The 16,305-nt window shown below is 35.7% G+C and overlaps 1 protein-coding gene across 1 annotated transcript; it reads left to right on the top strand.

The window, feature by feature from the left end:
* Window positions 1-395: 395 nt before the first annotated feature.
* LOC136812768 (kinesin-like protein KIF2A) lies at window positions 396-15,478 on the top strand. The gene is made up of 25 exons (XM_067069294.1): window positions 396-521; window positions 767-861; window positions 1,552-1,662; window positions 2,086-2,134; window positions 2,326-2,493; window positions 2,801-2,870; window positions 3,019-3,163; window positions 3,747-3,801; window positions 3,968-4,023; window positions 4,588-4,646; window positions 4,918-5,056; window positions 5,445-5,511; window positions 6,226-6,314; window positions 6,790-6,855; window positions 7,215-7,366; window positions 9,535-9,599; window positions 9,794-9,882; window positions 10,301-10,366; window positions 10,566-10,610; window positions 11,009-11,076; window positions 12,104-12,317; window positions 12,746-12,853; window positions 13,553-13,628; window positions 13,983-14,045; window positions 14,405-15,478. Exons 1-25 carry the CDS (start codon window positions 476-478, stop codon window positions 14,482-14,484), a joined length of 2,241 nt encoding a protein of 746 aa, XP_066925395.1. The 5' UTR covers window positions 396-475; the 3' UTR covers window positions 14,485-15,478.
* The last annotated feature ends 827 nt before the right edge of the window (window positions 15,479-16,305 follow it).

The following is a 16,305-nucleotide window of genomic DNA, read 5'->3' as shown; positions in this document are numbered from 1 at the left end:
ACTGTGTTTGTTTACCACTTGCTTGGTTGGCTAGTTGTTCAAACAGCTGTTATTATTCTGCTGGAAAGTTGCAGTGGAAATCTAACCAAAACAAAAATAAAAATTGAATTAAAATTTTCTTTTTTCTATTTCTATTTCTTTCTTAGCATGAATTTTTTATAAGTTATTTTCGCTAATGGAACAAAAAATAAATAAATGAAAAAATATACTTACTAATAAAGACAATAAAACAACTATATTTAGAAATTTTTAAGTGTACAATTTAAAAAATATATGATAAAATAAATGAGCTTTATTCAATAATCAAAAAGTCTAAAATCGAAAGTCAAGATTATTACTTTATTACGCCTGTGCCTCTATCATTTTGCCAACTGAAATTTCACACACAGGTTTATTTATTTAGGTGCAAAAACAACATAAAAACTAGGAAACATTTTCCATACATTGATGCACTGACTACTCAGAGGTGACCAACATGAAATTGGAGGTCGGGACAACTGTTGAAATTCAACGATCTGATGGTAAACTATTCTTTATTATTGTAGCTGTTTCTTCGTTGTTCATTCATTCAGACATTTTCAAGCTTTTTTAAGTGTCTAGTTGTCAAACCCATCTTGAATTCACTAAAAATATTCAAAAACAATTCTTTTGTTGCTTTTATTGTCATTAAAACTCATGGTTGATAAACTTCTTTTTTATAATTATGATCTGCTGGAACAGGCCAAAACAAATTATGTATTGATGAAATTTTTTTCTCCACTTGCAGGGCGTATACACTCAGCTAGTGTCAGTGGTGTTGATTTTGTTGGACAAAATGTTACTGTAGAGTGGTTTGAATTTGGTGAAACAAAGGGAAAAGAGGTGAATTCTATTATTTCACAAACTTGTTTCTTGGTCAATTCCAAATGTCTAAAGATCTTAATAAGAAAGTACTCGCTTGTAATTTTTCATCAGTCTGTTTGCCCGTCTGTCTTCATGTCTACAGTCTAAAGACGAATTATACAGGGTGTCCGGAAAAGAAGTATTGAGTCGTACCACTTCTATAGAAAGAAAGTTCTTGTGTGTGTTTCACTAAATTTTCAATGTTTATCAAAGTTTCTCTTTGTGTCATATTGATTGTCATGAGACATCTTTTATGAACAACCTTTACAAAAAACAATTCTCAATAACTTTAATGTTATGAAAATTGTAATCAAAAAGCTAATTCATAATGAATGTCGTAAAAACAATTATTGTGTTAGTATATATTTTCTTACATTTTGTTAAACACACGCAACAACCTTCTACTCAGAATCATGTTCGAACTCGATACTTTTTTTCCGGACACCCCGTAGAAGAAATTAATCACAAACTCTTCTTCTTCTTTGTTTAGAATACCTGTGTTGTTTTTCTTTGTTTTTTAAAAATATAGATTTTTACGTTGATTCTTTTGTCAAGAAATTTCCACTCAAGTTATCTGTTGTTGTCCAGGGATACATAGCTTTGTAGTTCATTTTATAAATAATCCATTTCTGCAGCTGATAAAACGTTATTTTACCCTATTTTTTTTAGATCAACTTGGATCAAGTATACTCTTTGAATCCCCAATTCAATCCTAAAGCAGCAAAAACCAGCAAGCGACAATCTCTGCCACACCATGGTGGAGGTGGGGGTGGTATTCCTGTAAGAATCTTTCATTTTCATCCTTGCTCTCAATTTAGTTCCGCTTGTGGTGGTGTTGGTGGTGGGAGATAGAAGTGAGGGATTCTGTCCTCTTTTTTGGTCATGCTAGAGGTGAAGGGAGTGCCAGGCCTACTCTCAGTTCCCAGTAACTTACCACTTCAATCAAATATTTAATCTAATCTACTCATAATTGAGTTTGAAGCAACGAGAGAACTTATACCTGGAACCCTTTGTTTCTTGAAAGGTGAATGGTCTACTAACTGATCTACCCATTGCACTTGCTATTAGACTTCCAAGTACCGAAAAGGGCTTGTCAATGGGGATCCAAGTTACACCACGTTATAGAAATGATGAAAAGAAGAATCTATAGCCTCACTGAAAATTCATTTTCAACTCATGTCCTTTTCTACTCTCTTATTCTAGACACGGAAAGAAGCAACAAATTCTCCAAGTGTTTCACGCCCAGCTAGAAGTAGGTTTGGTTTTTTAAAATACAATATGTTTCATTGATGAATAAGCAACAAAACACTATTTTTGTTTTCTTTAAAAATTTAATCCCATATTGTTGATATTGAGCAAGATTATAGCTTGTTGAACCGAAACAAAAGAAATTAATTGATAAAATTGTATTCTCTTTATTCAAACCTTGCTCTTCAACAACAGATTTACGATCAAAATCAATGGTTCCTACAGCACAACAGCAACAACACAGTGGAGCGGTCAAAAACAGCCGTGCATACTCACGTAAACAAGACAGTGTGGAAGACTCAGATGAAACTGCCATCATGAGTAAACCTATGGAGAAAGAAAACAAAAAACCTGCACCTGGAGGTAATCTTAAAGTTGCAATTGTTTATTTTTCTAGTTATGTTAAAGTAAAACTGGGCATCCTTAATAATATTTGCACTGTTGTGAAATTGGAACTGGAAGAGCTAATAAATAGATTTCTGAGGACATGTGTTTCTTATATTAGTAGATTGCCTTATCCAGTCCCTCAATGAGCTGAATCAAGTAGACTAGTCGAAGCTTTGAGGCAAAAAATAATGAAATATAAACAAACCAAAGATCAGTCTTTAACAAACAAGGTTCTGATATTTATAGATATTTAACAGTCAAATATTATTTTTTCTGAATTTAGTAGCGAAAAGTCGACGATCAAATTGTGTGAAAGAGGTGGAAAGGCTAAAACAAAACAGAGAAAATAGAAGGTAAGGTCATTATTTTGCATTAGAAATAATGTATCATCCTGAATAATACTGTGTTTTGAAGAAAAATTTGGATGAATTGAGTTCTCAGATTCTCTATCAGTACATTGAGAGTTTTCAATTTTTTCTATTTAAAAACTTTATTTTCCAGAGCTCGTCAATCTGAAGTCAAGAAAGAACAAGAGCAAATCAAATCAGAACTAGACCCAAGTAATCCAAACTGGCAATTTTTGAAAATGATCTTAGACTATCAAGCAACCATGGGTGAACTACAGCATATTGGACTAAATGATCCTGTAAGTTTTAATTGTCTCTTTATATCAAGGTGCCTTACCTGAGAAACACTATTCTACAGATAGTTAGTTCTAACGTCCAGGCAGGCAAGTACCCAAACACTTTAGTCACTACAAAGCTGTTTTTGACTCGGAAATTCAGTTTTGGTGTTCTGAGTAACTATTTTAGGTGGTTGATACATGTCGCAGATAGAAATCAAATGTTTTTTAAAACCTCCCTGTCACCCCACCTGGGCCCATTATAAATGGGGTTATATCTTTAAAGCTGGGCTGGACTTAAAAGTCCAGCCTTGTCTTCAATGGTTAAACATGTGTCTAAAAGATAAAAAAACTTTAATTTAATGTATTGAATTGAATTTCATTCATCGTAGAGAGTCAACTAGCACTTACATTTTTTCTTGCGAAATAGAAACTCAAATATTAGCTTTTAAAATTAAATTCGAAATTGAATATTTTGGCTGTGTATAGCTGCAACAAAGAATTGCTTGGGATCTTTTACTTCTAATTTTATTGATATCCCTTTTCATTGTATTGTTGTGAATCGATGCTTTAAAGTTAATTTCCCTTGTATCTTTTTTAAATCTAGATAATAGACCATCAAATTTGTGTATGCGTTAGGAAAAGACCGCTCAACAAAAAAGGTAAAGTGAATGAGGTTTCTTTTAAAAAAGTCCTTGCAGCCTTTCTAACCCCCTAGATAAAAAATTTAGAGATGGATTTACTGTAGCTACATTTTCTGGTCGTCTTTCTTTGCTTCATAGAGTTGTATACACAACATTTAAATAAATATCCCTCTTTTCTCTGTAGAAAACGCCAAGAAAGATATCGACATTGTGGCTGGTGCCGACAAACAAACGACCATTGTATGTCTCCTTCTTTTTCATACAATAATATAATAAAGAGTGTTGCTGCGCTGTGTGGTTTCTCAGTGATATTTTAAGTTATTTTGACATCATCTTCATGTAGATTATCTGTTTTCATTAATGACATGTTTGAGGGAAAATTAATGTTTACCAACATTAGTTTCATTCGTTGGGGTCCTTTTAGTTCCGGGGGATCTTTTCACTCAGTAAGGGAGAAAAAGAAATACAAGTTTACATTCTATTTCGAGAGTGGTGATATTTTAAATTCCCAATACACCTTTTCGACCATAGCTGTCAATTGATGCGCAGGCATTTTTGTCCGCTTTATCCCACGAAAACCGTCCCAGTCCTTTTTCCGTACGTCTATAGACAATAGAAAAAATTGCCAAAAAAGGATTGAATCGAGTTTAAGGGATGATTAAATAATTAAGTGGCACGCGCCTGACCGCGCGACTACGGTTGAAAAATTGTATTGAGGTGAGTTATTTTCCCAACAATTTTTGTGTACTGCTCTACGATAATTTGATTTGATTCAAACAATGACACTTTTTAATTACTTTGCAGGTACACGAGTGTAAGCTGAAAGTTGACCTAACAAAATACTTAGATAATCATAAATTTCGGTAATTGTTAGCATTTTTAATATAGAACATTAATTTTGTTTTTATTTTAGTTTTTGTTTGTGAGTGTTTTCTGGAGAAAAAATTACAGAAGTTTTGCATGAGACATTTTTATGAGCTCCATTAAAACTACTCGTTTCTCAGAATTGTCAAAAACCGGAACGTCGTGGTTACCAAGGTTTCTCTCTAAGACTAAATAAAAGCCATTTTATTGCTCTAAGCTGACATAAGAACAAAAACTTTGTTCTCATTCTACCCTTGTTCTTTTCACTAGTTTCGATTACTCGTTCGACGAGACGGCTACCAACGAGATTGTTTACCGTTACACAGCCAAACCGCTAGTAGACAGTATTTTCAACCAAGGGATGGCCACCTGTTTCGCTTATGGACAAACGGGTAGTGGAAAAACACATGTAAGTTTTTATTGTGAGAATATGACCTCAAGTTCAATTCAATCGTGAATGGAGCGATGGCCAAGGTGTCAGTGCCTCAAATCAGGGGTTCGTGGTTTTAATCCTTGATTCTTCATATGGTCCGTTCAGATCAAATATATCTGAGCTAACTAGCTGTGTACCTAATAAAAGCAATCAAAAGTCCTACTGGGCTATCTACGTAAAATAACGAATCGTTTTATAAACATTTCCGCTTTTCCCCTTGTGACTCATAAATCTATACTCATATGAACTCCATTACGCCATTTTACCATGTGTCTCCTTTGAGCTTTTACTTATCTATACATTTGAGAAGAATTTAAAAGACACCCTCAAATTTTTACCTAGCTTTTGACAATATTTCTTACAGACGATGGGCGGTGATTTCACGCAAGGGAAACAACAAGATAGTAGCAAAGGAATCTATTGTTTAGCAGGTAAGACGTTTGAAGTCTTTTAGGATGTTGCATCATTTGCTTTTTAGAATGGTAAATTGTTTATCTTTTGAAGTAAAAAATTGTAGGGCCAGGCCAAATCGGTCCAACATTTCATCCAACATGATTTTCCAATGTTGGATGAAATGTTTGATGGAAAAACTTGCGTTGGATGAAGCGAAAATCAATGCCGGGGCAAACCGATCCAACATTTCATCCGACATGACTTGGAAAAAGATGAAAATTCAAAAAAATAAAGAAAAAAGTACCACCAAACCAATCCAACACGAAAAATTACACAATTCAATGAGAGAGCTTCTTTGATCTCGGCGCAAATGTTGGATGAAATGTTTGATAGCGATCAAACTTCATCCAACGTCGTCCAACACGATTTTTTTCTTCTTTTTTTGAATTTTCTCTTTTTTCTTCAAAGAATTTGAATTTACGCAAACTGATCCAACATTTCATCCAACATCAGAAAAAAGGCATGTTGGATGAAATGTTGGATCGGTTTGCCCAGGTCTTAAACGTAACCCTTCAAAAGTGATTTCTTTGATATTGGAGCCTTCTCTGGTCAGTTTAGAGCTTTTTATTTACATCCAAGCCAGACATGATGTTCCATCGGAGATGTTTTAAACCATGATATGTGAAGTTTGACTGCTATCACTAAACTAAGAAACTAAAAAACATTACATGTATATTCTTCTACTTTTTCAGCGAACGACATCTTCAAATTGCAGAAAACGAAATACAAATCTCTAGACTTGATTGTCTCCGCAAGTTTCTTCGAAATCTATAGTGGAAAAGTAAATAATTGCTTTATCCTTGTTTGGTTGTTCCATTACACTCTTTAAAAAAAATGATTCTACACATTGCAAACACTGACCTTTATATACCCTAGACCAAGCTATATCTGCCATCTTTGATCGAAGTTTTTTTTGAATTGGTACCCGAGAAGAAGCCATTGCAATGTTAAAAATTAACGTCTAACGGCGCTACATCATCAAAAGTTTTCGAGAGAAAGTAGATCTAGCGCTCTCGATGCATTTACACCGCGATTGAGAAGTGCCGCCATTAGGGTACCACTTTTCAAAAAACTCTGATCAAAGATTTTGCTTGGCCGGGATTAAGAAGCTTGGTCCAGGTTATATAAAGGTCAGTGATTGCAAACTAGGACAGTCTTATTGCTACATTTATTGACAGTAGTCTCTTCTCGGATGCTGGAACTCCCAAACAATTATTCTTGATGTATTTACTTTCTTGATGCATTCTTTTTGATAGATATTCGATTTACTGAACAAACGAAAGAAATTACAAGTCTTGGAAGATGGGAAAGCACAAGTACAGGTTAGAAAATAAATAAAACAAAGAAAATTGACTGAAGTAATAATACCAATGCACATAAGTCATCCATAGCGGCATTAAGGAAAGCAATATCTGAATTTCCACTTTGGTAGTACTGCACTACAGTTTCTTCCCTTTAATTCGATATTCAAGGGACCAAGACATTTCTTCGAATTAGAGAAAAATTCGAATTATAGAGAGCGTTTTACACTACTATCCAGCTTAGGGAACCAATGTTTTAGTTCGAATTACAGAAAGGGTCGAATCAAAGAGGTATTATGAGGAAAATTGACTGCATTTCTTTTCGACTGCAAAAATTTAATTCCAAACTCGTTTCATTATTGGATAATGCCTTATTTTAGATTCCAAACTTAAACGAAACGACCGTCCACAATGTAAACGATGTCATGAAATTATTGGACCAAGGCATGAAAACCAGGACCTCAGGAACAACGTCAGCCAATCAAAATTCATCTCGTTCTCACGCTATCTTCCAAATGATCCTCAGAAAAAGGTGAAATAAGAATTTCTTTAAGAAGACGATCTCACTCAAAACCTTGTAATATCCCAAACTAAAAGATATCATTTAATGCAACTTCTACCATTTGCTTACACATCGTTCTTTAACAAAAGATAAAAAGAAAAGACAAGAACAAATTTCTGCCGCTCCTTGCCAGCACAGTTTCTTCGGGTTTGTCAGCATAAGAAGCGCACCTGATTTGTATGTCATCAAAATTCTAAGTTTGTTCTCGTTGTTTTTGCGAACCTTGAAAACCTCAACTGCTTTTTGTACTAAGTACAGTGTAGAAAAGAAGAATTTGGTATCAGATATAAATATTATTTTGTTTTTTTTAACCCTTTAAGTGCCGATGTCGTATATATACGACATGGGCTATATAGGAGGGCGAAGCCCTCCTGTAATGCCCAGTTTGAGTTAGAAATCGTTATTTTTGGTCGAACTCGTAGGAATTAGATTGTCCTTTATGGTCAAGCAAAAAAAAATTCAAAAGTGAGTCTTTCCAGCGAAATTTTAAGCAAAAAAGTCAAAAAATTGCAAAAAATTGACAAAAATTCACTTTTTTGAGATTCTGACCGTTTTTTGACTATTTTTGGTCAACGAGTGATCCAAGAACCTCCAAATTTGGCCCTGTTTTACTTTATTCTGTCTTCTAGTGAATTGATTTGAAATTTTACCACTGGGCACCTTTTCATCAGTTCAGTCAGGTCCGCGCAGCGGGCCTGACTGCTTTAATTCCCTAACCTACCCCCCCCCCCCCCCCTTGGCCGCTGCCCACCACGCCCTTCCTAAATCGGGCGGCGCCGAAGGCGCCCAAAAGAAAGAAGAGACTCTAAGCTATCCAACGAGCTATATACGAGCTTCTAATTCCTTCTAGATCAGGAGATATAAGCCCTTAAAGTTTGAACTAGCGATTTTTTTAAAAAAAACTTAGAAAAAAGGACCCTGGCACTCAAAGGGTTAAAGAAAAATTGCAAAAATTATTTTTTTTTTTTAGATTTCTCAATTTTTGGCCTAAACTCACTCAAAAATGCTGAAAAACACCAAAAAATCACATTTTCAAAATTTTTTTTTCACTTTGTTTAACCCTTTAAGTGCCGATGTCGTATATATACGACATGGGCTATATAGGAGGGCGAAGCCCTCCTGTAATGCCCAGTTTGAGTTAGAAATCGTTATTTTTGGTCGAACTCGTAGGAATTAGATTGTCCTTTATGGTCAAGCAAAAAAAAATTCAAAAGTGAGTCTTTCCAGCGAAATTTTAAGCAAAAAAGTCAAAAAAATGCAAAAAATTGACAAAAATTCACTTTTTTGAGATTCTGACCGTTTTTTGACTATTTTTGGTCAATGAGTGATCCAAGAAACCTCCAAATTTGGCCCTGTTTTTACTTTATTCTGTCTTCTAGTGAATTGATTTGAAATTTTTACCACTGGGCACCTTTTCATCATTCAGTTCAGTCAGGTCCGCGCAGCGGGCCTGACTGCTTTAATTCCCTAACCTACCCCCCCCCCCTTGGCCGCTGCCCACCACGCCCTTCCTAAATCGGGCGGCGCCGAAGGCGCCCAAAAGAAAGAAGAGACTCTAAGCTATCCAACGAGCTATATACGAGCTTCTAATTCCTTCTAGATCAGGAGATATAAGCCCTTAAAGTTTGAACTAGCGATTTTTTAAAAAAAACTTAGAAAAAAGGACCCTGGCACTCAAAGGGTTAAAGATCAATGTTGGTTTCGTCAAAGGTTAGTCTAGCAAGCTAGACGACTAATTTATACATAGTAGAAATAAAGCAAAAAGTAATGAATGGAACAATTTTAGTCGTCTAGAAACCTTTGTGCACTAACTCCAAACAAAAGAAAAGTGTCAATATTGCAATTATAATTTTTTCCTGCTCAAAATAATTCTTGAGAAAAAAGAATAAGTGTGGATTTGTGTATTGAAAGTTTTTCATTTGAGTTGATTTCGTGTAGCTAGTCCCTGTATCTCTAAGGCTGGAACACCGGATTCTTCCAGTCGTTTATACAAACTAAATCCCGTATTATTAATATTATTGTTATTAGTATTGGTATTATTAGTATTACACGCATTATAAACGACTCCAGTCTAGTCAAAGGTCAAAAATACTTTTCTGTAACTTTAACTTCTTAACACAGTTTTGTTTTTTCTTTAGGGGCCATGGTAAAGATGGTAGTATGGGATCGTTACACGGAAAATTCTCTCTCATTGATTTAGCAGGTTCGTACTATGCCATTCTATATTAATTTTTTTTTTGAGATGATGAAATATACTTTAGGTCTTTAAGATTTCGGATGAATCCGGAAGAAGAAACATTTGAAGACCGGCGGTGATGCAAACCGTTTCGAAGAATAATTTCAAAGATTAATGAGAAGGGATTGATTCTTTGACTAATGTTTTGTTTTGGTTGCCAGGTAACGAGCGTGGAGCAGACACGATGAGCTCTGATCGACAAACCAGGTTGGAAGGAGCAGAAATCAACAAAAGTCTCCTCGCCCTCAAAGTATGCGGATCTTTTTCAAACCCATAGACTCTAAGAGTGGGGGGGGGGGGTAAAAATACCGGAATACCGATAATTTTTTCGTAAAATACCGGCGTTTCGATCAAAATGTACCGACCAGTACAAAAATACCGGGCATAAGGCCTTTCAATACCGGACATTTTTCCCGTCAAATGCCGGCATACCGGTAAATACCATCTCAGAAGCCCCCTCCCTAGTGAAGAGAAAGAAATCTCCGCCAGCCTACCTTTGATCACACTTCCCGTTAACCTTCTTTAACTGTGATAGGGTTTCGATGCAATTATAAACAGCTAAGAAACTGAAATAGTGCTTCATTGTTGCATAGTTCAACTACATTGTCAACAAAACTAACGCTTTTGTAATGTTTTGCACCAAATTAATAATTTTTTGCTCTCAATAGGAATGCATTCGTGCTCTTGGGAAGAAAGGCGCCCATCTACCCTTCCGTGCAAGTAAACTGACTCAGGTTCGTTAACAATTTTTTTTTAAATTCAAATAAAAGTTAACTGCGATTACACCTGAGTTAAATCTAAAGCCGTCAAAAAGTCAAAGATTACTAGGCGCTATCTTCTACTATAGATCTGTAACTAAACTCGATGACTATTTCAAAGCAAGGATTCTGTATTTTCTTTGAAGGTTTTGTAGATTCCTTGTTTATTATTTAGGTTCTTCGCGATTCGTTCATCGGTGAAAATGCCAAGACATGTATGGTGAGTATGTCTCTCTCTAGTGTCACTTTACTTTGAAGCAGTAAGTAGTAAAGTAAGTTTCCGACCGCAGTCGAGAACAAACCAAAGACTCTTTTCTCTAGCTGTCTACATGAAGGTAGGGGAGGGCGCCACTCTTTTTCCAAAATTTCTCCACTTACCCTTGATCCTTCTCCTAATTGCTGAGCATCAAGCAGAGAGACATCAAGTACCATTTTGAGAATCTTTGGTATGACCCGGCAGTGGTCGGACCCACATCCTTACTCACCGTAGCTAGATACTCTACCTTCATGCTACGGTCGGTCTTTGAAAACAGGAGAGTTCAAAGCTCTCACAGGACTAGAATTGGTAGCTACTAATTCGGCCGTTGAATCATTTGTAACCAATATCTTCCATTTTAGATTGCCATGATTTCTCCTGGTTTGAGTTGCGTTGAACACACACTAAACACACTGCGCTATGCTGACAGGTTTGCTGTTTTTCTATGATGTATTTTTGAGGATTCTCAAACCTGAGAGAATCTTTGATCTTAATTCATGATTCTCATGGTTTTAGAACAACCAGAAAGAGAAATGCACTTTTTTTCATAAGGAACGCATTTATAAGGAACTTGAGGCTGAAAATGGTTAAAAAAAATAAGAAATTTTTAAGGATCTGCTCAGGCTCACAAAAAGAAATTAAGTTAAGGAACAGTATAAACTTGAACTTGCATATATTTACAATAACCTAAACAAAAAGATGATGAATTCTTTCTGACACGACATACAATGTGTCGAAAAGAGAAAATTTACAGAAGTTATTCAGAAGTTTCATACTAAGCAAATCCTAACTTAACAGCTAAGTAAATAAGGAACTATAGATGAGGAACTTTGAGGCTGAAATTCTCTGGACAAATAAGGAACTCCAGGCTCAGAGCCAAGTTAAGGTTCCTTTTTAGGATCGTCATTATCACTTTCACCGCACTCCTTCTTCGCCCCAGAGTTTAAATGCTTCCTCTACGACCAGAAAGCCTGTCGTTTGAATATTATTCACAAAAGTTGATTTCTTTGCCTAACGCGCTCGGTGTACAACCTTAGAAGTCAGTCAACTCTCTAATTCGAACCTTTACAATTCGAATCTTTCTTTAATTCGAATTAAAAATATTGGCCTCCTCAGCTGGGAAGTAGTGTAAAATATTCTCTATAATTCGAATCTTTCTATAATTCGTCGGAAGTCTTAGTTCCTTAAAGATTGAATTTATAGAGGCAACTGTATCACTTTTCCCCTGCAGAGCGAAGGAGCTTGGGCCCGATGGAAGAAGGGGTGGGCCCGATGGAAGAAGGTGTGGTAGATAGTTTAATAGAGCAGTACTATAATAAAGGTTGGCTAAATTCTTATTTCAAACTCAAAGTTTCATGGCGCGTCACGCCAATCTTCAGTGAGATGAGATCCTTAGCCTCAAATCAAACGCGCTTGGAGTACATATTACTAATCATATATCTCTTCCTTCTCTGCAGAGCGAAGGAGCTTGGGCCCGATGGAAGGGGTGGTAAGAAGAAGAAAAGGATCATCCATTTGGACGACGATGATGAAGAGTACAGTGAAGAAGAAGAAGATGAAGGAGAAGAGAGTGAAGAAGGAGCGAACGATGACGAAACAAATGAACGGCCCCTCTCTCATTCCAATTCACATTACCGTAATGCGGAACTCGCCATGCTCTGCACTAAATCCGTATGTAGTGAATGAATATTTCCTTTTAAATGACAGTGTTTTAAATCAACTGGAGAAATATTATTATTCTTCGTCCTACATACATATCTTTCAGACCTTCAGACCATCAATCTAGGAAAGGAGAAGGGAAAATGAAAAATCCAATGGTGTTAGTCGTTTCTTTTGATAGTATCATAATTTTTCAGGACTAACCGTCATATTCAGTTTCCTTAATACATCAAGTAGCTAATTGGAACTACTCTAACAGATCCACTGTTACTGTCATATGTACAGGGGATACTTGAGATATGGCTTCGACAAAATTCTTTCTTCAAAATATAAAAGTAAGATTGGTCAGGGTGTTCGGGAATTAATCGACAAACTTTTTTCCTTGTTTTATTGAATGTTATCTTATCCTTATTTTTGTATCACTATACGTGTATTTTCAGGACCAGAATCGTGATGGTTCAGACGATTTGTACAATTTCCACGAAGCTGTCTCCCTTCTCATCGAAACTGAAGAACAGGTCATCGATGAACATCGCTCGTCAATGGAGGTTCGGTTTGCATTTATCTTTATCGTTTTATTCTTTCTTTTAGTTCAGCCATTCCCCTAATACCTTTTCCAAACCGTCTCGTGAAGTTAAAAACTTTTCCGTCCCAAATTTCAGCATAATTCATCACAACTTCAAGAGTATACGCTAATTGGCTCGGCGCTAGCGATAGGGCCTTTCATTTGCAATTTTCTGTCTGTCCCAGATTTCAGCATAATTCATCACAACTTCAAGAGTATACGCTAATTATTATTAATAATGTAAAATGTTGTTTTCCATCTCACACGAAAAATCTTACTTTGACCAATGTTCAAAAGTCTCTAAAATGCAGACAATAGTAGACGTTTTTCTATAAGTCTAATAATAGGAAATGTGATGTCATCATTTGGTTCCCGTCATCTGACCGACCCAGATTTACGGTCAGCAGGTAGAGTTGGAGAGTCAGAAAGCTTTTCCGCTGCTTTGCTGGATTTCCACTGTCGACCTCTGCACGCTCTGTGTTTACAAGTTTTCAAATCGAAGTAGCGGGCCGCATGCTAATGGAGAGTAAAATGGACGAGGATTACAACGTAATAAGTTTTTTAAGACGAAGTAAGTAACGCTGAAAGGGAAGATATAGTAATTATAATGAAACTGCGAACTTTAAAAATTTCCAAATGAAACTAAGTTACATCATTCTTTTTCTTCGTTTTCAATTTTCAGGAGAATTTCAGTCTTTTAGAAGAAGAGAAAAAACTTTTGGATCGAGTTGAAAACGACGTGGATTGTGATCTCGAAGGTATGTACTCTTTTGTCTCTATGGTTATTTCCTATATTTAAAGGTATTCTTTTTTATGGTATAGAAGAAGCCGCGCCTCTATGCTGAAAAAAACACAGAATTAACAAAATAATTTGTGAAAAACGCTGCCGCTTCTCGAAAAGCGGAAAAAGTTGTTTTTCTGTTGTTTAAAAGTGCTGTTCAAACAAATGATAGAAAATACGTCAAAAGATGTCCTTTGAAGGAACCTCTCTTTGCACCGATGTTGATGCAACAGTTAAGCACCAGTAATTTAATTTTCCGCGTTTCTTTCTTTAAAAAATATTTTTTATCTGTCATTGTTCCTGACTCATCCTTCTTTCTTTTTCCATATAGAATACGTCCATCGACTTGACATGATCTTGATGGAAAAAATTGAAAAATTTACAACGTTGCGAGGTATGCATTCATGTTTTTTGTACTTTAATGGGGGTAAGAAACCTGATTAAAAGGAGAGTAAAGTATATTCAACTACAGTTAAGCTAAATCTGGGAATGATCTGCATGTGTCTGTGTCTGTATGTCTCAAAAGATTTGGAGCAGCCTGGAGACTTCAAAAATAGTTCGATTTGGCTGAAATCCAGAGGCCTGAGGGCCATTTAATTTTATTTCAAAAGTCTTCTACGAAAATTTATAATATAGCCTAGATGAATAATTTGAAAAATACTTAAGTTGTGTAAGTATATACTCGACTTTTCTCTATGTCGAATAATTCTAGTATCTTGCAAGATCGAAAAAGATTTTCTCTCTTTTTTTTAGAAAAAGTTTCACAATTCAAACAACAATTATTCGAAGAAGAGAAAGCCAGCAAAAACGTCCGCAAATTACCCTTCGTTTAAACGAAGAATGGACATACCAATCAATGACCCTGTAACTTTTTTTAATATCGCTTAATTTTTTTAAATGACGACTTCTTTTGTTAGTGTTCTTTTCAGTAAAAAAACTCTTGCTCGTTTCTTTTTAAACAATTTGAACTCGTTGCCTCACATCTTTATCGGAGTTTGAATGTATTAGTGTTTCCACACCTTAAATTCATCTTTCGAAATTGGTATTCTAGTTTAACAAATTTCTAGTTCCCACCTAAAGTAAAAGTGCTCACTGGTCATGAACCAGGCCTGGCGGAGCAACCGTTAAAATGAGATAAAATTTGCTGAAGCTGAAGTCTCCCCAGTCTCCCCGCTTCCGCCGCGCCTGTGAACTTTACCAAAGTTGATAGAATGGAAAATGAGTTTTTTATGAAAACGACACTTAATATTACGTTGCTTTTATTTTGAGTGTCGCTCAAACATTTGGTTTGTATCACATGTGATCATTACTTTTGAAGCCCCGAAGAGACTAGATCCGAAACTCTTGGATGAGAAATTACGCCACTTATTTCCATCCAAAACAAGTGACCTGTGTGGTTTGCCAGATCGAAAGTAAAACATATTCATGATATTCATGATTTAATCTTTTTATACGGAAGCATACAAAATAATTCGGAACTAGTGGCAAAATTTGCCACTAGTCTTTTGTTAGTTTGCCACTAGTTCCGGGTCATCTCGGGTGCTTCCGTATAAAAGATTACGTCATGAATATCATGAAAGCGCTAGATTCAATCCGCCATTCTTAATACGGCGCAAATCTTCAGGCTTCACTTTTTCTTGCCTTAGAAAGGCTAAAGGCTCCTCTCTAACCCTATTCGAGGCTTTAAACTCATCACATGTGATAACAGAGTACATTATGTATAACGAATTTTTATGTTACTTTACTTACACAATTTTTTCATTTTTTTTCAAGAACTTTATGTTTGTATATAAGAATGAACGGTGGAAAAATATTTATGTAAAAGCATCTACAAATTCTTGTTTTACTTTCTATATTTAAATCCTGATTTTTAACTCTGACTTTGATGCCTAAACAATGGCCCTATCGTTTAAGAACAATAAAATGCTAAGCATAATGCGAGCCTGATATAGGGGTAGACACTTGCTTATTCAAAATGAAGCCAAAGAGTTTTTATGTTCTTCATTGTATTTAAAAGAACGTTTCGCTTTTATCTTTTTTCACAAGACAATGTTTCGATTAAATAGATTTTTTTCTAAAGAGCAGTAAACTATTGCTGAGGCTGAAGTTGTTCTTAAATTTCTATTGTTTCAGATTATAGAGCTATTCTTCTGAGTACCTACAATGCCGTGCATAATATATTGATAATTTTGGAATCATTACTACTGAGAAACAAGCTCCCCCCTCCCCCCTTACTACAATGCTGATGGGTTAGTCAGCCACTGCAATTTTTCGGCTGGAATACGCACCCAGCATTGTATTAGGGGGGAAGGGGGGGGGAAACCTGGTTGAATGAACTTAATTTTTAGAAAATTATCATACATTATGCACAGTATTGTAAATCTGAGGCTGGTGTTCTTAAAAAATGTTCTTTTAAATAAAAAAGCGTGAAGATTTCGTTCGTGAGATTAAATTTAAAATTCTGGGGCTTTTTTTCGTGCAATTTAGTCTCGATAAACTGATGATGAGTGAAAATTCACGTAAAATTTGCGAAAATTATTCTTTAGTTTAATAATATCATCAAGATGAGACTAGCATCATAGTAGGACGGACCCCAAAATGATACAAGCCATCTGGATGATAGCCGGTCATGCACATCAGGAGTTGTGATAACA

This window comes from Clytia hemisphaerica, unplaced genomic scaffold (assembly GCF_902728285.1).
Source record: "Clytia hemisphaerica strain Z4C2 unplaced genomic scaffold, Clytia hemisphaerica genome assembly, whole genome shotgun sequence".
In the NCBI taxonomy this organism is placed as follows: domain Eukaryota; kingdom Metazoa; phylum Cnidaria; class Hydrozoa; order Leptothecata; family Clytiidae; genus Clytia; species Clytia hemisphaerica.
Note: the sequence above shows the minus strand (reverse complement) of the source record. Positions and strands in the feature narration are given on the sequence as shown.